Raw genomic sequence first — 24,013 nt, 5'->3', positions numbered from 1 at the left:
GAACTTTCTTCTTTCGGACATCCTTGTTGTTTCCCACCGTGCCTCCTGTAAGATGAAGATGTAGATGCCACTGATGTCTGCACAAGGAATGAGGAAGCTTAAGTTCAAAGCAAAACCCGACCTGTGAAAATCAGTTCACAACCTCAATCTTCCATACGTGGCCCCAGATGTTATGTTTAGATTTACATCTATCCTGTGTTGTACTATTTTTTAGATTTTATGCTCCAGTCACATCCAAAGCTGCTGACAACAGACTCTTACATGTAGCTTGGAGTCTTTTTCACATCTGCTTTCCTTCTTTCCACCTGTCGGTTCGGACATAGCAGCAGAGCATTGACATGATGACAGTCTGGGGTCTGTCACATGGTGTCCACTAATGGCACCTAATGGACCCCACTGATGATAATGGGGACCATCAGGTTCCCATCCTTAAATCTTTCAGCTGTAGCTGGGCAGATGGGAATGATTGAATGCATGTGTAACCAGCCGATCTAAAGTAAAACTGGAAACCCTTCTTACAAATATCTTTCTTACAAATTTCTGACCTACTCACGTCAGATGACAAAGAATCCCTGTGTTGTCTGATCTTGCCGCCCTACTGCCACATGGACAAAAAAATGGCCCCTGTGCAACAATAATATAAGGGCCCGTTGCATTCTAAAGCTCATAATGATGCATCCCTTTAAGTGTTTGTGTCAGAAGCTATGTTGGAGCTGTGAGTGGCTCTTTCCCTCTTGGCCCCTGTGTGGCTTCCCAGGTTGCACCAGTGGTGTGTCCGTCCCTGTGCCACCAGATAAAATGTAGAGGAAGGATAGCAGGAAATATTGCCGGATTGTCAGACTACGGTGACGTATTTGTAGTCTGTTACCATGGAGACACATTGCTCTGAATAGCAGCCCCAAAAACAAGATGTAGATATTCCATTTCTGATTTATTATTAATGCCAGATTGGAGCAGAAAGGATGTCTCCTCGTCAGTAGTAACATTAGTCGGTGTCACCTCATATAGTCCTAAGGTGTAGCCCAGGAATTTCTCTGGGTGTTTCCTGCTGTTTTTCTCTTCCTCATGTCGTGAGACGCCGGCGTCTGTGAGAAAAGCTATTTATACAGAACGTCTTCTATAAAAATAACCGATCGGCTGGAGGTCATTAGTGTCCCCTCCAGCTCGCTCCAGATGAGTGTTTCCCGCTCAGTCTGTCACCGAGGCTTCCGACGTCCATTTCCTGCTTTTGTTCTTACAACCGCCCCCTCTGACTCTGTAGATTATTACGGGGGCCTATTCCTAATATGTTCCTCCTTACTGATCCTGTGCCAGGAGACGTGTGAGAATTAATGGCTCTCGGTCTCTCTTCCAAGGATTATTTTTCCTTTAGTTGACAATGATTGCATCTTACAATGTAACACAAGGTCTATAATGGGGGCATCGATGGGAGCAAAGGGTCCGAGGAAGGTCCTATAGCCCCACAAATAAAAAGTCCCTATAGACAAAAGATGAATGTCGGCTGAACACGTAGATATATTCATAGGGCCCGACCACCACATGGTAATGGAGGTCACCAGACTTCTGTAATGGCAGCTGCTAGAGGATCAAGCATATTGGATTTTAACATGCCCAATCCTTAGACCTCACTAGAGATAGTCTGCTGCCTGAGGCGTCTATGGTCCTGTCTGAATTGTATCCGCGTGACAGATTGGGGGCGATGGCTTCTGATCCTCCATCAATCCTAACTATGTCTTATCTGCACTCTTTACCACAGATTGCTGGGAGAGACGAAGGTTCCCCTACGTGATTTATTTAATTCTCCCAACCTGACGGTGACATATAATCCTCCTCTTCTGGACGGCAAAAAAATGACCACTGGGGTAAGTGACAACTAATATGGCGGGTTTATAGTAGTTATATTCTTGTATATAGGGGCAGTATTATAGTAGTTATATTCTTGTATATAGGGGCAGTTGTTATGATTGAGTCACCGTAGGAGGCAAAAACAGAAATGCTAGCTAAGTCCAGAAAACCAGAGAAGTTGGCAGCTATCGGATTGCAGACCCCTGAACCTATCAACACAACTAGCAGTAGCCGTGGGGGGTTACTATGATGCCCTAGACCCCTCGATCACAGCCGGAGAATTAAATAGGCCTAAAGAAAGAAAGGGGAAATCTAAACTGCCCCAGAGCAGACCCCAAAGCAATAGGCAGCCCCCAACATATAATGACGGTGAAGCAAGATGAAAATACTAACACAGACAGAAAGATAGACTGAGCAAAGACGGGGCCCAAGCTAACTAGATAGAAAAGGACAGGAAGGCTGCTGTCTGCAATCCGTGAAAAACCCTATGAAAATAAGAGCCAACAGACTAACAGTGAAAAAGGCCCTGAAGACGCTAGGCTTCAAAAAAGCTATGTCAGTACTCAGGAATATTCTGAAGACAGAGCTACAGGCAAAAGGAGATTCAGCTCACCCCAGCAGGGAAAGGCAGAATACAGAAAAGCAAGGAAAACAAAAAACAAAACAAAAATGCTAACAGGCAAAACAGAAAACTTAGCTTTAGAGGAGCAGGAATCAGACTGGTGTCCTAGAAGTCCACAGAGAAATCACCCGCAAGGCAGAAGGGCGTCGGCAGCCTTATATCCAGTCAGTGACTCCACTCAGCCAGTCATCCTCATTAGGCTCAGGTGCCTGATAATCAGGCTCATTACCTTCCTTTACCAGAATAGGGAGTTCACCAGACCTCAGTGACGAAGGGGAAAATGAACTCACAACAGGCAGTATTATAGTAGTTATATTCTTGTATATAGGGGGCAGTATTATAGTAGTTATATTCTTGTATATAGGGGCAGTATTATAGTAGTTATATTCTTGTATATAGGGGCAGTATTATAGTAGTTATATTCTTGTATATAGGTGGCAGTATTATAGTAGTTATATTCTTGTTCATAGGGGACAGTATTATAGTAGTTATATTCTTGTATATAGGGGCAGTATTATAGTAGTTATATTCTTGTATATAGGGGCAGTATTATAGTAGTTATAGTCTTGTTCATAGGGGACAGTATTATAGTAGTTATACTCTTGTCCATAGGGGCAGTATTATAGTAGTTATATTCTTGTACATAGGAGGCAGTATTATAGTGGTTATATTCTTGTACATAGTGGGCAGTATTATAGTAGTTATATTCTTGTACATAGTGGGCAGTATTATAGTAGTTATATTCTTGTACATAGGGGCAGTATTATAGTAGTTATATTCTTGTACATAGTGGGCAGTATTATAGTAGTTATATTCTTGTACATAGGAGCAGTATTATAGTAGTTGTATTCTTGTTCATAGGGGACAGTATTATAGTAGTTATATTCTTGTACATAGGAGCAGTATTATAGTAGTTATATTCTTGTACATAGGGGGCAGTATTATAGTAGTTATATTCTTGTACATAGGAGCAGTATTATAGTAGTTATATTCTTGTACATAGGAGCAGTATTATAGTAGTTATATTCTTGTACATAGTGGGCAGTATTATAGTAGTTATATTCTTGTACATAGGAGCAGTATTATAGTAGTTATATTCTTGTACATAGGAGCAGTATTATAGTAGTTATATTCTTGTACATAGGAGCAGTATTATAGTAGTTATATTATTGTACATAGGAGCAGTATTATAGTAGTTATATTCTTGTACATAGGGGGCAGTATTATAGTAGTTATATTCTTGTACATAGGAGCAGTATTATAGTAGCTATATTCTTGTACATAGGGGCAGTATTATAGTAGCTATATTCTTGTACATAGGAGCAGTATTATAGTAGTTATATTCTTGTACATAGGGGGCAGTATTATAGTAGTTATATTCTTGTACATAGGAGCAGTATTATAGTAGTTATATTCTTGTACATAGGAGCAGTATTATAGTAGTTATATTCTTGTACATAGTGGGCAGTATTATAGTAGTTATATTCTTGTACATAGGGGCAGTATTATAGTAGCTATATTCTTGTACATAGGAGCAGTATTATAGTAGTTATATTCTTGTACATAGGGGGCAGTATTATAGTAGTTATATTCTTGTACATAGGAGCAGTATTATAGTAGTTATATTCTTGTACATAGTGGGCAGTATTATAGTAGTTATATTCTTGTACATAGGGGCAGTATTATAGTAGCTATATTCTTGTACATAGGAGCAGTATTATAGTAGTTATATTCTTGTACATAGGGGGCAGTATTATAGTAGTTATAGTAGTTAGATTCTTGTACATAGGAGCAGTATTATAGTAGTTATATTCTTGTACATAGGGGCAATATTATAGTAGTTATAGTCTTGTACATAGGGGCAGTATTATAGTAGTTATATTCTTGTACATAGGAGCAGTATTATAGTAGTTATATTCTTGTACATAGGGGCAGTATTAGGGTATGTGCACACTTTGAAGATTTGCTGTTGTTTTGATGCGGATTTGATGCAGATTTTTTTTCAACCTCTTCTTTTACTTTCTCCATTGAAGACCATAATATCATTACATGCCATGTTCAAATATAATGTTTACACACACAAGACAAATATAAGTGAGGTTTAGTAACGAACAGGTGTCAGCCAGATACCCTTATTAATAAATTGGTACATAAAGAGTTAAAGAAAAGACACCCGCACACACACGAAATTTGTGTGAAACGCATTATCTGTTTATTTTTCAATACATTTTTTTTTTTAAATTGCGTGGGCTCCCGCTCAATTTTCTTAACCAGCAGAGGGAATGCTGACGGCTGAGGTTAATATTCTGGGAAGGAGCCAATAGCCATACAGGTACCCAGGCTATTAATATCAGTTCACAGACGTTTGCTTAGCCTTTACTGGTTAGTTTACAGGGGAACCCCAGAAAAAAATTGACTTGGGGTCCCCCTATAAAAATCGAACCAGCAAAGGCTAGGCAGACAGCTGCTGGCTGATATTAATAGCCTGGGAAGGGGCCATGGATATTGGCACTCCCCAGGCTAAAGACATGAAGTCTCAGCCGCCCCAGAAATGGCGCATCTTATAGATGTACCAATTTTGGCACTTAGCCTCGCTCTTCCCACTTGCCTTGTAGCGGTGGTAAATGGGGTAATATTTGTGGGGTTGATGACACTTTTGTATTGTCAGGTGACATCAAGCCCCCGGCTTAGTAATAGAGAAGCGTCAATAAGACACCTATCCTTTACTAATCCTATAGTTATATGGTCAATAAAGACATAGCCACAATACAGTCCTTTATTTGAAATAATCAAACAGACTCCTTTATTGAATCTTTATTTGCCATACTTACTGAACGCCTAATTCCCCAACTCCCTTGATCACCTGCAGCAAAATTAAAATAATAAACCAACACAAATACTCCCTGGTCTGACGTAGTCCTTTTACTGAGTGTCCCACAACAATCTCACATGTAGAACAGTCACATTTAGGGATGTGACTTCTCTACACGGCTTCGGTGATACACTGACAGGAGATAATCGCTCCCGCAGTGTATCACTGAGAGGTCACCAGAGTTCGTGCTCTCACTTTACGGCACTACTGCTGTGTGATAATTTTCTCATGCAGCAGTGCCGCAAGTGACAGCATGAACTTCGGTGACCTCTCACAGCGGCGCAGTGATACACTGCGGGAGGGATAACCTCCTGTCAGTGTATCTCCGGAGTCGTGTAGAGCAGTCACATCTCCCGATGTGACTGTTCTACCAGTGAGATCGTCGTGGGACACTCTATAATCAATGGAGTACGATGGAAAGGTAAGTATATGTTGGTTTATTAGGAATGTATGAATGTTTTTTTTTTTTTTTTTGCAATTGAACAGTCACGGGATGATGGGACTACTACTCTCCCATCATCGGCTCATGCTGTCTTTGTTATATGTGACAGCAGACATATCTGGATGGGAATAGTAGTCCCATCAGACGACGCCTGGGCTACACACAGACACCCGCAGACAGACACCCACACACTGACACAGACACCCGCAGGCAGACACCCACTTATACTCCGCCCGCAAACTCTTCATCCTTCCTTTCCGCAGTGTTTTTGGCAGCTAATCCTCAGAACTTATAAACACCTGCGGTTTTGCTGTGGATTTGACTGACTCAGTGTAAGTCAATGGGTGCAGAAATGCTGCAGATCCGCAAAAGACTTGACATGCTGCGGAAAATACAATGCTGAGAATCCGTGCACACTAACTCTGGATTCCCATTGATTCACATTGCTCGAGCAATCCTTTGAGGATTTATTGCAAATCTGCGCAGAAAAAAACACTGCGGATCCGCAACAAAATCCGCAATGTGTGCACACAGCCTTATAGCAGTTATAATCGTTGAAAATCGGAACCCGATACTTCTAGGAATGGGAAATACAGTGTACAGTTGTCCCTCCAGCACTGTCTCACGTTACCTTTCACATTCTGGGTTTTTTATAATTGAAGGACGCCTTCCATAGTTCCCTGTGGTAATTTCTAATTTATTGGTTGTCGATTGTTAGATTTTGGGCCTTTTTGGTGGATTCTCTGATTTCTAACACTCGGCTCCCAGTCTGTGACAAGATCATATAATGGGTGTGGGAGAAGGAACAGGATGACATTATATCCACCTCTGTGTGTAGTGCACTGATTCTGAGTGGGGCTGCACTGGATATAGGGGTTGTGTCAGGGATTATTCTTCTCCCCCTGATCTGCTGTAATATCCCACATCATCCCGTCAGCCAGAGCCACCGGACTACTACCACTAATATCCCACATCATCCCGTCAGCCAGAGCCACCGGACTACTACCCCTAATATCCCACATCATCCCGTCAGCCAGAGCCACCGGACTACTACCACTAATATCCCACATCATCCCGTCAGCCAGAGCCACCGGACTACTACCACTAATATCCCACATCATCCCGTCAGCCAGAGCCACCGGACTACTACCCCTAATATCCCACATCATCCCGTCAGCCAGAGCCACCGGACTACTACCACTAATATCTCACATCATCCCATCAGCCAGAGCCACCGGACTACTACCCCTAATATCCCACATCATCCCGTCAGCCAGAGCCACCGGACTACTACCACTAATATCCCACATCATCCCGTCAGCCAGAGCCACCGGACTACTACCCCTAATATCCCACATCATCCCGTCAGCCAGAGCCACCGGACTACTACCACTAATATCCCACATCATCCTGTCAGCCAGAGCCACCGGACTACTACCCCTAATATCCCACATCATCCCGTCAGCCAGAGCCACCGGACTACTACCACTAATATCCCACATCATCCCGTCAGCCAGAGCCACCGGACTACTACCACTAATATCCCACATCATCCCATCAGCCAGAGCCACCGGACTACTACCACTAATATCCCACATCATCCCATCAGCCAGAGCCACCGGACTACTACCACTAATATCCCACATCATCCTGTCAGCCAGAGCCACCGGACTACTACCACTAATATCCCACATCATCCCATCAGCGAGAGCCACCGGACTACTACCACTAATATCCCACATCATCCTGTCAGCCAGAGCCACCGGACTACTACCACTAATATCCCACATAATCCCATCAGCGAGAGCCACCGGACTACTACCACTAATATCCCACATCATCCCGTCAGCCACAGCCACCGGACTACTACCACTAATATCCCACATCATCCCGTCAGCCACAGCCACCGGACTACTACCACTAATATCCCACATCATCCTGTCAGCCAGAGCCACCGGACTACTCCCCCTAATATCCCACATCATCCCGTCAGCCACAGCCACCGGACTACTACCACTAATATCCCACATCATCCCGTCAGCCACAGCCACCGGACTACTACCACTAATATCCCACATCATCCTGTCAGCCAGAGCCACCGGACTACTACCCCTAATATCCCACATCATCCCATCAGCCAGAGCCACCGGACTACTACCCCTAATATCCCACATCATCCCGTCAGCCACAGCCACCGGACTACTACCACTAATATCCCACATCATCCCGTCAGCCAGAACCACCGGAGTACTACCCCTAATATCCCACATCATCCTGTCAGCCAGAGCCACCGGACTACTAGCCCTAATATCCCACATCATCCCGTCAGCCAGAGCCACCGGACTACTACCCCTAATATCCCACATCATCCCGTCAGCCAGAGCCACCGGACTACTACCCCTAATATCCCACATCATCCCATCAGCCAGAGCCACCGGACTACTACCCCTAATATCTCACATCATCCCATCAGCCAGAGCCACCGGACTACTACCCCTAATATCCTACATCATCCCGTCAGCCAGAGCCACCGGACTACTACCCCTAATATCTCACATCATCCCATCAGCCAGAGCCACCGGACTACTACCACTAATATCCCACATCATCCCATCAGCCAGAGCCACCGGACTACTACCCCTAATATCCTACATCATCCCGTCAGCCAGAGCCACCGGACTACTACCCCTAATATCTCACATCATCCCATCAGCCAGAGCCACCGGACTACTACCCCTAATATCCCACATCATCCCATCAGCCAGAGCCACCGGACTACTACCCCTAATATCTCACATCATCCCATCAGCCAGAGCCACCGGACTACTACCCCTAATATCCTACATCATCCTGTCAGCCAGAGCCACCAGACTACTACCCCTAATATCTCACATCATCCCATCAGCCAGAGCCACCGGACTACTACCCCTAATATCCTACATCATCCCGTCAGCCAGAGCCACCGGACTACTACCCCTAATATCCCACATCATCTCATCAGCCAGAGCCACCGGACTACTACCCCTAATATCTCACATCATCCCATCAGCCAGAGCCACCGGACTACTACCCCTAATATCCTACATCATCCTGTCAGCCAGAGCCACCAGACTACTACCCCTAATATCTCACATCATCCCATCAGCCAGAGCCACCGGACTACTACCCCTAATATCCTACATCATCCCGTCATCCAGAGCCACCGGACTACTACCCCTAATATCTCACATCATCCCATCAGCCAGAGCCACCGGAATACTACCCCTAATATCCCACATCATCCTGTCAGCCAGAGCCACCGGACTACTACCCCTAATATCCCACATCATCCCATCAGCCAGAGCCACCGGAATACTACCCCTAATATCCCACATCATCCTGTCAGCCAGAGCCACCGGACTACTACCCCTAATATCCCACATCATCCCGTCAGCCAGAGCCACCGGACTACTACCCCTAATATCCCACATCATCCCATCAGCCAGAGCCACCGGACTACTACCCCTAATATCTCACATCATCCCATCAGCCAGAGCCACCGGACTACTCCCCCTAATATCCCACATCATCCTGTCAGCCAGAGCCACCGGACTACTACCCCTAATATCCCACATCATCCCATCAGCCAGAGCCACCGGACTACTACCACTAATATCCCACATCATCCTGTCAGCCAGAGCCACCGGACTACTACCACTAATATCCCACATCATCCTGTCAGCCAGAGCCACCGGACTACTACCCCTAATATCCCACATCATCCCATCAGCCAGAGCCACCGGACTACTACCACTAATATCCCACATCATCCTGTCAGCCAGAGCCACTGGACTACTACCCCTAATATCCTACATCATCCTGTCAGCCAGAGCCACCGGACTACTACCACTAATATCCCACATCATCCTGTCAGCCAGAGCCACCGGACTACTACCCCTAATATCCCACATCATCCCATCAGCCAGAGCCACCGGACTACTACCCCTAATATCCCACATCATCCCGTCAGCCAGAGCCACCGGACTACTACCCCTAATATCCCACATCATCCCATCAGCCAGAGCCACCGGACTACTACCACTAATATCCCACATCATCCTGTCAGCCAGAGCCACCGGACTACTACCCCTAATATCCCACATCATCCCATCAGCCTGTGGTCAGAACCAGAGCGCTGAGTGGATTTGCCCTGACTCCCATACCAATGATCCCTTTAATAATGAAGATGTGACTATGGGATGGAGGATGTGTGATGTGTATATTGGCAGGGAGGGGGGATTCATTTCTGTCATGTGCTCTCTGCTCGTTTCAGGGGGCAAACAGTGGCTGGGAGCTTATGTTCCCGGGGATGCTAGATTTCTCCCACCATGTCAGTGTCTGCTGAGGTGTTGTCAAGTGAGAAAACTGTTGGTCATAGCAACCAATCACAGCTCAGCTTCTTTTGAACAGCTCTAGTGAAATGAAAGATGCTTTGTGATTGGTTGGTGACACACACACACACACATTCGTTTTTATATAGAGAGATTCCGGCTGGGGCCACATGTGACAAGTAAGAAGTGCAGCTGTAGCAAACCCTCAGCTGTGAGCAGTTTCGCTCCTGAGGACATCATGCAGACTTCTCGTGGATTTTTGCCGTTGTCATGATCCGTCTCCAGCCTCGTGTAACATCTCGCCGCCTTCTCTTGTTTTCAGGCCACATTGACTTTACAGATCTCCTACTTTCCACCACCGGGGGCAGCACCTCTGTATCCTCCACCATCAGCGGTTCCGGCGGTGAAGGAGCCCACGCCATCGCTCAGTGATGTGGACACTGTCAGTCAGCTGCAGTTTGGTAAGTTCACCCCATCCCCATGTGATAAGAAGCCGAGCCGCTCTGGAATCTAGCAGTAGCATAGGATCCGTCATTCATTGGCAGCTGCTGGCAGCGTCGGACTGGAACACCTTGGGCCCACCAGAGAAAATCATTCTTGGGGCCCACTATGTAGCTGCATAGAGTTAAATACCAGACCACCAATTGTGCGGTAAAACACACTAATATCCGGGTATAATATAAGGTTGTGCATGTCTTAATTATGTAGCAGGAGTTGGGGTAGCCCCCTCATAGAATATAAAGCAGCCCCCTCATAGAATATAATGTAGACCCCTCATAGAATATAATGCAGCCTCCTCATAGAATATAATACTGCCCCCCTCATAGGGTATAATGCACCCCCTCATAGGGTATAATACTGCCCCCCTCATAGGGTATAATACTGCCCCCCTCATAGGGTATAATGATAGGGTATAATGCACCCCCTCATAGGGTATAATGCACCCCCTCATAGGGTATAATACTGCCCCCCTCATAGGGTATAATACTGCCCCCTGATAGGGTATAATGATAGGGTATAATACTGCCCCCCTCATAGGGAATAATGCACCCCCTCATAGGGTATAATGCACCCCCTCATAGGGTATAATGCTGCCCCCCTCATAGGGTATAATGCTGCCCCCCTCATAGGGTATAATGCACCCCCTCATAGGGTATAATACTGCCCCCCTCATAGGGTATAATGCACCCCCTCATAGGGTATAGTGCACCCCCTCATAGGGTATAATACTGCCCCCCTCATAGGGTATAATACTGCCCCCCTCATAGGGTATAATACTGCCCCCCTCATAGGGTATAATACTGCCCCCCTCATAGGGAATAATACTGCCCCCCTCATAGGGAATAATGCACCCCCTCATAGGGAATAATGCACCCCCTCATAGGGTATAATGCTGCCCCCTCATAGGGTATAATACACCCCCCTCATAGGGTATAATACACCCCCCTCATAGGGAATAATGCTGCCCTCCTCATAGGGTATAATACTGCCCCCCTCATAGGGTATAATACTGCCCCCCTCATAGGGTATAATACTGCCCCCCTCATAGGGTATAATGCTGCCCTCCTCATAGGGTATAATGCTGCCTCCTCATAGGGTATAATACTGCCCCCCTCATAGGGTATAATACTGCCCCCCTCATAGGGTATAATGCTGCCCTCCTCATAGGGTATAATACTGCCCCCCTCATAGGGTATAATACTGCCCCCCTCATAGGGTATAATGATAGGGTATAATGCACCCCCTCATAGGGTATAATGCACCCCCTCATAGGGTATAATACTGCCCCCCTCATAGGGTATAATACTGCCCCCTCATAGGGTATAATGATAGGGTATAATACTGCCCCCCTCATAGGGAATAATGCACCCCCTCATAGGGTATAATGCACCCCCTCATAGGGTATAATGCTGCCCCCCTCATAGGGTATAATGCTGCCCCCCTCATAGGGTATAATGCACCCCCTCATAGGGTATAATACTGCCCCCCTCATAGGGTATAATGCACCCCCTCATAGGGTATAGTGCACCCCCTCATAGGGTATAATACTGCCCCCCTCATAGGGTATAATACTGCCCCCCTCATAGGGTATAATACTGCCCCCCTCATAGGGAATAATACTGCCCCCCTCATAGGGTATAATGCACCCCCTCATAGGGAATAATGCACCCCCTCATAGGGTATAATGCTGCCCCCTCATAGGGTATAATACACCCCCCTCATAGGGTATAATACACCCCCCTCATAGGGAATAATGCTGCCCTCCTCATAGGGTATAATACTGCCCCCCTCATAGGGTATAATACTGCCCCCCTCATAGGGTATAATACTGCCCCCCTCATAGGGAATAATGCTATATAGATATATAGAGTTAGATAGATATAGATAGAAAGATAGATGTAGAAATAGATAGATATAGAGATAGATAGTAGATAATGGATAGAAAGTAGATAATGGATAGATATAGATAGAAAGATTCATAGAGATAGATAGAGATAGATATAAAGATAGATATAGAATGAAATATAGATAGATAGATAGATCGATAGGTAGATAGATAGAAAATAGATAATGGATGGATAGATAGATAGATAGATAGCTATAGATAGAAAGATATAGAGATATATAGATAGAGATAGATAATAGATAGAGATAGATAATAGACAGAGATATACAGATATAATAATAATAATAATATAGACATATATAGATCGATATAGAGATAAATATATATAGATAGATGGCTATAAATAAAAATAGATATAGAGATATATATAGAGATAGATATAGAGATAATAGATATAGAGATAGATAGATATAGAGACAGATAGATATAGAAAGATAGATATAGAGATATATATAGAGATAATAGATAGATATAGAGATATGTATAGAGATAGATAGATATAGAGTTAGAAAGATAGATAGATATAGAGAGATATAGAGATAGATAGAGATAGCTAGATAGATAGATGGATAGATAGATATAGATAATAGAGATAATAGATAGATATAATAGATAGATATAGAGATAGATATAGAGATAGATGGATAGATCAATAGATAGATAGATAAAGAGAGAGAGATAGAGATAGATAATGAGATATAGAGATAGATATAGAGATATGGTGTTAGATAGAAAGATAGATATAGAGATAGATAGATATAGAGATAGATATGGATATAGAGATAACAGATAGATATAGAGATAGATAGATATAGAGATAATATATAGATAGCTATAGAGAGAGAGATATAGAGATGGATATAGAGAGAAACAGATATAGAGATAGATATAGAGATAGATAATAGATAGATATAGAGATAGATAGATATAAAGATAGATAGAGATAGAGAGAGCGGTAGATATAGAGAGAGATAGATATAGAGAGAGATAGATACAGAGATCGATAAATAGATAGAGAGATAGATATGGATATAGATAATAGATAGAGATAGATAGATAAAGATAGATAATAAATATAGAGATAACAGATAGATATAGAGATAGAGTAAGACAGAAAGATATAGAGATAGGTAGATATAGATAATAGAGACAGCTAGATAGATAGACATAATAGATAGATATAGATATAGAGATAGATAGAAAGACAGATATAGAGATAGAGCGATAGATAGATAGAGATAGATATAGATAATAGATAGAGATAAATAGATAGATAGATAGATATAGAGATAGAAAGATAGATAGATATACAGAGAGATAGATATAGAGATAGAGATAAATAGATAGAGAGATATAGAGAGAAATAGATATAGATATAGAGATAATAGATATATATAGAGATAGATAGATATAGATATAGAGAGAGATAGATACAGAATAAAGATATAGAGATAAATAGATAGAGAAAGATAGATAGATATATAGATATAGAGATAGAAAGAAAGATAGATATAGAGATAGAGCGATAGATAGATATACAGAGAGATAGATATAGAGATAGATAGAGATATATAGATAGATAGCTATAGAGAGAGATATAGAGAGAAATAGATATAGAGATAGATAGAGATAGATATATAGATATAGATATAAAGATAGATATAGAGATAGAGCGATAGATAGCGAGAGAAATAGATATAGAGATAGATAGATACAGAGAAAAGATATAGAGATAGATAACGGATAGATAAATAGATAGGTATAGAGATAGATAGATATAGATATTAGATAGAGATATATATATATAGATAAAGATAGATAGATATAGATGGTAGCTAGATAGATAATAAATATAGAGATAATAGATATAGAGATAGATAGATAGACATAATAGATAGATATAGAGATAGATGTAGAGATAGAAAGATAGATATAAAGATAGAGCGATAGATAGAGATAAATATAGAAATAGATAGATATAGATAATAGATAGAGAGAGAGACAGATAGAGAGAGCGAGAGAGATATAAAAAACAAAACAAACCACAATACTCACCTCTCCTCCTCGCTCCCACGCTGATCCCGGCTTCAGTGTCAGGAGCTGCCCCCTCTGCCAGACACACAGCGGGTGTGTGATGTAGTGACGTCATCGCGCACTGGCTGTGAGCCAGGAGCAGAGAGGACTGAGGGCGGCGCCGGCCCTGATGCAGAGCGGCTTACTGGGCTGGGGGCGGGGCCTCTGGGGGTGGAGACCTGCTTCGCAGTGAATATTCATTTCTCTTTAGTAGCGGGGACAGGGGCCCCCATAGCAGCTGCATGGTGTGCGACACACCACTGGCTGGGGGCCCCTGGAGCAGCGGGGGCCCTAGGCAACTGCTGGCCCTGTATGCCAGCAGGTGCCAGGGCCCACCAGATGCCAGGGCCCACCGGAGAATCCACCGGTTCTCCGGTGGGCCAGTCCGACGCTGGCTGCTGATGAATGGATTCCGAACTGAAAACCATCGGTATTTATGGAGTTGTGGTTCCATTACACAGTCAGTCGTCTCCAATAATTACAGTTTTCCAAAAATTATATCTCAATCTATGGAGCTCAGTGATGGAAATTTAGGATTTAACAGTGCCCTCCAGTGGTCAGAGAGAATAATTACACACATTGGGCTGAATGTTAATGAACAGTGCCCTCCAGTGGTCAGAGAGAATAGTTACACACATTGGGCTGAATGTTAATGAACAATGCCCTCCAGTGGTCAGACTGAATAATTACACACATTGGGCTGAATGCTAATGAACAGTGCCCTCCAGTGGTCATAGAGAATAATTACACACAATGGGCTGAATGTTATTGAACAGTGCCCTCCAGTGGTCAGAGAGAATAATTATACACATTAGGTGAATGTTAATGAACAGTGCCCTCCAGTGGTCAGACTGAATAATTACACACATTAGGTGAATGTAATTGAACAGTGCCCTCCAATGGTCAGAGAGAATAATTACACACATTGGGCTGAATGTTAATGAACAGTGCCCTCCAATGGTCAGAGAGAATAATTACACACATTGGGCTGAATATTAATGAACAGTGCCCTCCAGTGGTCAGACTGAATAATTACACACATTGGGCTGAATGTTAATTAACAGTGCCCTCCAGTGGTCAGAGAGAATAATTATACACATTAGGTGAATGTAAGTGAACAGTGACCTCCAGTGGTCAGAGAGAATAATTACACACATTAGGTGAATGTAAATGAACAGTGCCCTCCAGTGGTCAGAGAGAATAATTACTCACATTAGGTCAATGTAAATGAACAGTGCCCTCCAGTGGTCAGACTTTATAATTACACACATTAGGTGAATGTAAATGAACAGTGCCCTCCAGTGGTCAGAGAGAATAATTACACACATTGGGCTGAATGTTAAAGAACAGTGCCCTCCAGTGATCACATAGACTAATTACACACATTAGGTGAATGTAAATGAACAGTGACCTCCAGTGGTCAGAGAGAATAATTACACACATTGTGTGAATGTAAATGAACAGTGACCTCCAGTGGTCAGAGAGAATAATTACACACATTGTGTGAATGTAAATGAACAGTGACCTCCAGTGGTCAGACCGAATAATTACACACATTGTGTGAATGTAAATGAACAGTGACCTCCAGTGGTCAGACCGAATAATTACACACATTGTGTGAATGTAAATGAACAGTGACCTCCAGTGGTCAGAGAGAATAATTACACACATTGTGTGAATGTAAATGAACAGTGACCTCCAGTGGTCAGACCGAATAATTACACACATTGTGTGAATGTAAATGAACAGTGACCTCCAGTGGTCAGACTGAATAATTACACACATTGGGCTGAATGTTAATGAACAGTGCCCTCCAGTGGTCAGATGTAGTAATTACATGATTCATGGCTGTAAATAAATTGTGAAACAATTTGACTTATGGAAAAGTCTTTGTAGAGATGATGGTTCAGTTTTGTTTTCCACCACGTGTTATTTCTCGGCTGTGGCTTGCCGCCTGTCTTCACCTTTGCTATGTTCCCTGCACACAATGCAGATCCTTGTGTTCCTTAGCCGATTCTTGTGTATTTATACACTTGCTGATGTCGCTGTTTGTTGAACATGTGTTCTTCACCTATGCGTTAGGTTCTAACATTGGGCAATATCTGCTTCATTGTCGTCTTTTCCTTTGTGTGGCGGAGTGTCACTACTCTGATAACTGCACCATGATCTGCTGCGTTCTCTGCAGAATCTTGTAAATGAACATTGACATCTAGTGGTCAGAAATAGTAATTACCCCTGGCTGCTGATGCTTGTGGTCTTATAACTTTGAAATATACAGTGCCCCCTGGTGCTCGCATGTAGTAATTACATGGACATTTGTGGAAAATCTACTTTCTTTCTAGATACAACAATGGAGGACGACACCGAGGACCAAGGTGGCACTGGAGATGAGGGAGAAACCACCTCCCTAATGCCAGGATCAGAGCAGCCCACCCTTCCCAAGAAACCCACAGCTGCTGTCCCTGCTCCGGGGGTGAAGAGGAAGAAGAGCGCCCCCCGAAAACAGCTGTCACACAAACCCCAGGACTTCCAAGTAAGAATCATCGCAGAGAAGAGTCTATGACTGTACCAATTACAGGAACCAATCAAAGCTCCAACTCCTACTGAGCGCAGCTCTGGAGTATAATGTAATGTATGTACACAGTGACTGCACCAGCAGAATAGTGAGTGCAGCTCTGGGGTATAATACAGGATGTAACTCAGGATCAGTAATGTAATGTATGTACACAGTGACTGCACCAGCAGAATAGTGAGTGCAGCTCTGGGGTATAATACAGGATGTAACTCAGGATCAGTAATGTAATGTATGTACACAGTGACTGCACCAGCAGAATAGTGAGTGCAGCTCTGGAGTATAATACAGGATGTAACTCCGGATCAGTAATGTAATGTATGTACACAGTGACTGCACCAGCAGAATAGTGAGTGCAACTCTGGGGTATAATACAGGATGTAACTCAGGATCAGTAATGTATGTACACAGTGACTGCACCAGCAGAATAGTGAGTGCAGCTCTGGGGTATAATACAGGATGTTACTCAGAATCAGTAATGTAATGTGTGTACACAGTGACTGCACCAGCAGAATAGTGAGTGCAGCTCTGGAGTATAATACAGGATGTAACTCAGGATCAGTAATGTAATGTATGTACACAGTGACTGCACCAGCAGAATAGTGAGTGCAGCTCTGGAGTATAATACAGGATGTAACTCAGGATCAGTAATGTAATGCATGTACACAGTGACTGCACCAGCAGAATAGTGAGTGCAGCTCTGCAGTATAATACAGGATGTTACTCAGGATCAGTAATGTAATGTATGTACACAGCGACTGCTCCAGCACCAGCAGAATAGTGAGTGCAGCTCTGGGGTATAATCCAGGATGTAACCCAGGATCAGTAATGTATGTACACAGTGACTGCACCAGCAGAATAGTGAGTGCAGCTCTGGGGTATAATCCAGGATGTAACCCAGGATCAGTAATGTATGTACACAGTGACTGCACCAGCAGAATAGTGAGTGCAGCTCTGGAGTATAATACAGGAGGTAACTCAGGATCAGTAATGTAATGTATGTACACAGTGACTGCACTAGCAGGATAGTGAGTGCAGCTCTGGACACACCCAGGAAGAGGAGGAGCGTCGCAGCTGAGCGTCTGCAGGCTGGGATTTTGCTAAGCTCCTGGGAAGGGAGGTTTTTTTTTCCTGCAAGGACTTTCCATCTGCCCCCTTCCCAGGAAAGAGGACTCTCCCTGGGACTGAGCGCCGGGGCTGTGCCCCTGGCTCCCACCCCCCAGCAAGCCAGCTGGGGGTGGGGGGGCCTCATCCACCATCAGGAGGCCCAAGGCACAGCCAGTCCCAGGGATGGGGAAAAAGCGGACACCAGGGGGCCGTAAGGCTCCAGGGTCCGGGACCCCTGAAGTGAAGGCTGTGGCGGGCCCTTCCCCCGGTGGTGCAGCAGCCGGCAGAGGTGAGGCGGGGCCCCCCCCTTAACATCTGGGGCTCCAAGGCTGCGGGAGAGCCGGCTACCACCTACGCCTCCCGCATCCATGCCCACCTCTCCGAATATGAGGAGGCCGGGAAGCAGCTGAGGAGACTTCGAGGGGAGTTGGAGGGAGCCAGGATAATATCTAAAAACAGGCTCCGTACCTCAAAGAAAGCGGAGGTCGCCGCCACAGTCCAGCGGCTGGAAGAGGAGATTCGGGCCCTGGAGGGCCGGCGAAGTGTCATCATGGCCGGCAGCGGCACCTTCCAGGAGAAGCTGCGGAACGAGGACTGGTTCAGGGCCATGGCCGGTGGGTTTCCTGGGGGGTCAGGAGGCCCCACCCAGGTGGAGGAAAGTGAGGAGAAGGAAGAGCAAGATGGCGCCCACACCACACCCGGGCCACCTCCACCTGAAGGCCTGACGAACACCAGCAGGAGTCAGGTAACATGCAGCGGGATAGCCCCTGAGCAATTGGCCCTCCCGCTGGACTCCAGTAACGCGGAGCAAAGCGGGAGCGAGGGGGAGGATGGAGGGAGCGGGAGTAATACCGAGGGGGGCTGCCTCATCCTCAGGCAAGTGCAGCAGATGGAATCCCCAGGACGGTTTGGCACGCTGTTGTTTGGGGATGAAGTCTGCCCGGAGGATGAGGCAACCGGGAGGAGGAGAAACAGGAGGCGCAGGCGTAAGGCCTCTGAAGGCGTGGAGGAACAACTGGTTTTTGCTCCTCTTCCCGGGGCCCCTCTGTCCCGCTGCGTGGAACCCGCTGCCCACCCCGGCTCGGGCCCTGTGGTGGGTCCGCAGCGAGGGAGCGGGGAGAGAGATGACTGTTGTGACCTGACTGTCGCATCTGGTGACAGTTCAGACCAGGGCAGTGACATGGAGGTCGGTGCTGGTTGTGGTGTTGGTGGTGGTGTCCAGGCTCAGCCCTCGGTGGCCTGGCAACAGGTAAAGTTGGCACAGCCAGGGCCGCACCTCCGGCGGCGAGTGCTGGGGCTTCTGGGCCCCCAACGTACGGATCCGCTAAGTCTGGATCGCTAGTGGGGGTTCAGAAGTCTAGGAAGGGCGAGCAAAAAATCAAACAACAACTGAAGCGGTGCAGGGAGCTGGTCGCTCCCATGGCGGCGCCCGTGGTAAGAGCGGGGTCTCCGGCACGTCGACCCAAAAGGGGGTCCGTGCGGGGGGCTCCGCCGCCACTGGGCGACGAGGGGGAGTGGCCGGCCCTGCCCGTGGCAAGTGGTGGGCACAGAGTGGCGGCGGTGGTCTGCGAGGGGGGCGGGGCCTCCCCGAGTGTTGCCCGGCCTGCAAAGGCTGTGGCATGCGGGGGGGGCGTGTCCTCCTCGGCTGCTGTCCCGCTCGCTACGTCCGCGTCACCTGGGGGGGCGTGGCCTTGCAAGGGGTCACTGCTCTGCCCGTGGTGGCCGTGACTGGCGGGGGGGGGCGGGGCCACGGCAGGCCTGCTGCCCTCTGTCCCACCCACCCTCCCAAGCAGTGCAAGCAAGCTGCCCCCAAAAGTTGTCGGGGTCCCCAGCCCACCTACCTTCATCTGAGGGTGCGGGGACTCTGGCGCCCCCTGGCAAGCCGGCAGAGGTAGTGAAGAAGGATGCAGGGCAGGGAGCTGTGCCAGAGCCAGAGCTGTCCCAGAACAAGGAAATCAAAACAAACTCTGAAAAAGAAAAAAAAAATGGTGCTGGAGAAACCAGGAGCTGCTGCTGCTCCCAGGCCCAGCCAGGGAAATGTGCAGTATGTCATCAGCGCTGAGGCACTTAAAGGGGCAGCAGCACTCTTGGCCAGTAAAGGCAATCATGGAGCACCTGGCCAGCTAGGGCCCCCAGCAGGTGGGAGGGAAAATTGCGGCAAAGGAACTGTTAATGCTGATGTAAATATAAATAAAATTGGTGCTGAGGAGTATGAGGAGTGCCTGAGTGAATGTGAGAGTGGGGTGACTGATATTTTTGAGGAGTTGTTTGTGGACGTGAATGGGGATGTGAGTGACATGGATGAGGGAGTGAATGTGGCTGAAAGTGCTGGAGTGAATGCTGGGAATAATAGAGTGAATGGGAGAGTGAGTGGGAGGACGAATGAGGGTGCAGGCACAAGTGGTGGTGGGAGGGCTGGCCCATCTGCCCCCCCGGCCGCGAGACCCCAACGTAACTATGCGGGGGCCGCGGCTGGGGGTCAGGGTGGTCCTGGGGGGGTCTCCTTGCCTCCGGGCTCCAGGGACGGCGCTTTGCACCACCGTTTCCTGGAGGCCCTTAAAAGGGGAGAAAGGTCGGTAACAGTAGAGGGGAGGACAGTGGACCTGTCTTTCTGGATAGAGAGACACGGCCTTGCTGCCTTCCAAAATCAAAGGGAGGGAGGGACTGTTTGGTCTCTCCCCACAGCCGGGCAGGGGCCGCCAAGAAGGAATGTGGTCCGTCTTAGGTGGGGGGGCAATGAAGCTTCTCCACCCAGGAGCAAGGTGGTGGAGCTCCTCCTTAAGATGGTCTTCGGGGCGAATGACATCTTTGCCCTGATACATCCTTCGGCGTCCCACTTCTTTGATGTCAGTTTCGAGCGGCCAGAGGGGCTTGAGCTCTTCTTGTCGAACTACGAGCTGGTGCGAGAAGAGCCCAGATGGCGAGACTTCGTTGCGCAAGCGGTGTCTCGCCAAAATGCCGTCAAGCGATTGACCGTGGTGACTTGTAACGAGTCGCTCGCAGGCGTGGACATAATGACGTGGCTTTCTCGTTACGGGGAAGTCACCGAGGTCCCAAAAAAGAACAGGGACGAATTTGGCATCTGGTCGGGGGGCTGGACCTTCATGGTAAAGCTGAAGGTTTCCGGCGGCACGGTCACCCACATCCCTTCCTCGGCGTTCTTGGGGAGGGATAGGATCCTGGTCTTCTACCAGGGGCAACCGAAGGTCTGCCACAAGTGCGGCGACCCCACCCACTTCAGCGCCAGCTGCAAGGTGCAGAAGTGTGCGTTGTGTGGTGGGGTAGGCCACCTGGCCGCCTTGTGCAAAGACATTCGGTGCCACCTGTGTGGTGACCTAGGTCACCCGCTCAGCCCCTGCCCTCGCTCTTTCTCCAATACCGCTGCAGGCCCGGTGGGGGGAGACCGTGAGGGGGCAACCTCTGGCGGTGCTTCTGCCGTGGCAGGTGGTGGCGGAGGGGGAAGGGCTGAGGGGCCGGTGAGGAAGGGCAATGCTAAGGCAAGGGGCCCCGCGTATGAGCGGAGGCAAGAAAAACGCCATGGAGGCAAGGGGCAGGTGGAGCCTCGGGAAACTGGGGTGATGCCTGCCCCTCCCTCTAGGCCCGTGGCAAAAGCCTCTGAGGCCCTGGGGGAGAGTGCGGTGAGTGAGGAGATCAGGAGGATGGAGAGAGAGGAGAAAGCGGCTGACTCAGACGACTCCTCTCGTTATGAAAGTGTCGACGAGGATGTCAGGGGGCAGCCTACAGCATCAGGTGGCAAAAACAAGCGTGCCAACCGTAAATCGGGAGGGAAGAGGGCTGACAAGTCTTCAAAGTCCCCCCCGCCCCCGACCACAAGAGTGCATACGGAAGGGCCCGCTGACCCCCCTCTGATCAGACTCTCCAACCGGTTCAGCGCCCTCGGAGGTTCAGATGACGATCCGCAAGACGAGGGTGCTGGGCCGGGGGTAACACCGGAGGGTCCTTCGGGGGATGGTGGAGTCCGTCCCTCAGGGGGCACTGTTCCTCCTGAGGGGGGGACAGGCTTGGACCCCGGGGGCGAGGACACTGGGGGGGAGGGATGGACACGTCGAGGGCTTCCCTAAAAAGGAAGGTGTCTGACCCCTCCCCAGGAGGAGGTGATAGCGGGGCAGGGAAGAAACTGGCCATCCAACTCGATCACCCATGATGGCTGAACTCGCCCCGTTGACGCTGGCGTCCATTAATGTCGCCAGCATTAAGTCAGATGCGGCTCGCTTCACGGCCTTTGATTTTTTTCTCCCGGATTGAGGCAGAAATTTTATTTTTGCAAGAGACCAGACTAACGGACATGGGGGCCATCTTTAAAGCACGGAGGGAGTGGAGGTGCGGGCCCTCATACTGGTCTCTTGCGGCTGAGCCGTATAGCGGGGTGGCAGTACTTTTTAAGACTGCAGATGTTGAATGCCGACGGGTTACTGAGTTGGAAATGGGGAGGTGCCTGATCCTAGATGTCTTCATGAGGGGACAAGAGCTCCGGCTCATTAATATCTACGGCCCACAGTCCAAGTGGGACCGTAAATGTCCCTTCCTGAGGATCAAGCCCTTTCTTTTTACGAGCCGACAGGTGGTCTTCGGTGGGGACTTCAACACCGATACGAGGTCCCGTGACCGGGGGGGTCCCGGAGACCGCCTGGCTTATGACAGCGTCGCGCTTAATAGCATAGCTAGTGAAGCTCGCCTGGTGGATGTCCACATCCGGCACACCCCAGGCCACGGGGGTTTCACCTACCATAGGGGTAGCAGTAGGTCTAGAATAGACAGGTTTTTTTTGAAGGAGGACGCCATCTTTTCTGCTGTGTCCACCGTTGAGGTGGAGTTCTCCGACCACTGTTTAATTTTCTTTTCTCTGAATGTTGCAGAGACTCCTCGGATGGGAAGAGGGCTGTGGAAGCTCAATTTGTCCCTGCTGGAAGAAGCGGAGGTGAGACAATCCTTCGAGGATTTTCTTCAGAGCCAGGTACCGCTGTTGGATCTCTGTAGTAGTAAGTCAGAGTGGTGGGAGATCTTCAAAAAGCGGGTGGCGGGGTTCTTCCGTCAACTCTCGAACCTCAGAAGTCTGAACAGGCACCGCTTGTATCAGGCTCTGGGGAGGAAACTCGAGCAGCTTGTCTCGACTGGAGGTGACCGTGAGGAAATCTCCAGAGTGAAATCTTTGCTCAAGAGGTGCCAGCATGATAGACACACATCTTTAGTTTTTGAGAGGGACTTCGGGAAGTACCGCTCGCCCGACCCTTACAGAAACTGTAAGATGTCAGTGAATTGTAAGATGGTGACAGGACTGATTGACAGTACCGGGTCCCTGAACAGATCCAAATCAGGGATCCTGGAGGTGGTCAGATCCTTCTACTCGCGCCTCTTGGAAAAGAAGGATCTGGATCGGGATAGGATGTCGGCTTTCCTGGCTGAAACCGTCCCTGAGCCAGGGGGTGATCCCTCTCTTGGTGTTTTGGCAGAAGAAATTAGGGAGGAGGAAGTGAAACTGGCCATTGATGGGCTTCGGCCCAAGAAATCGCCAGGTCCGGATGGCTTAACATCCGAGTTTTATAAGACTTTTAGGGGCTCCTTGGTGCCCCTCTTGACAGGGGTCTTTAATGAGTGTCTATCCTCGGGCACTCTTCCCGACTCAATGAGGAAGTCAGCCCTAATTATTCTGTCAAAGGGTAAAGACCCGTCCCGTATCGAGAA

The 24,013-nt window shown here is 47.4% G+C and overlaps 1 protein-coding gene across 1 annotated transcript in view; it reads left to right on the top strand.

The window, feature by feature from the left end:
- The window catches only part of DYSF (dysferlin), a 320,393-nt gene that overhangs the window by 30,686 nt on the left and 265,694 nt on the right, over window positions 1-24,013 (top strand). The window contains exons 4-6 of the mRNA XM_073555076.1: window positions 1,757-1,862; window positions 10,474-10,612; window positions 16,974-17,164. Coding sequence (XP_073411177.1) covers window positions 1,757-1,862; window positions 10,474-10,612; window positions 16,974-17,164 — 436 coding nt within the window. The remainder of the gene's footprint in view (window positions 1-1,756; window positions 1,863-10,473; window positions 10,613-16,973; window positions 17,165-24,013) is intronic.

Source organism: Dendrobates tinctorius, unplaced genomic scaffold (assembly GCF_039654945.1).
Source record: "Dendrobates tinctorius isolate UK_male_01 unplaced genomic scaffold, ASM3965494v1 ptg000216l, whole genome shotgun sequence".
Lineage (NCBI taxonomy): Eukaryota > Metazoa > Chordata > Amphibia > Anura > Dendrobatidae > Dendrobates > Dendrobates tinctorius.
The sequence above is the reverse complement of the archived record's forward strand: the minus strand, read 5'-3'. Positions and strand labels throughout refer to the sequence as shown.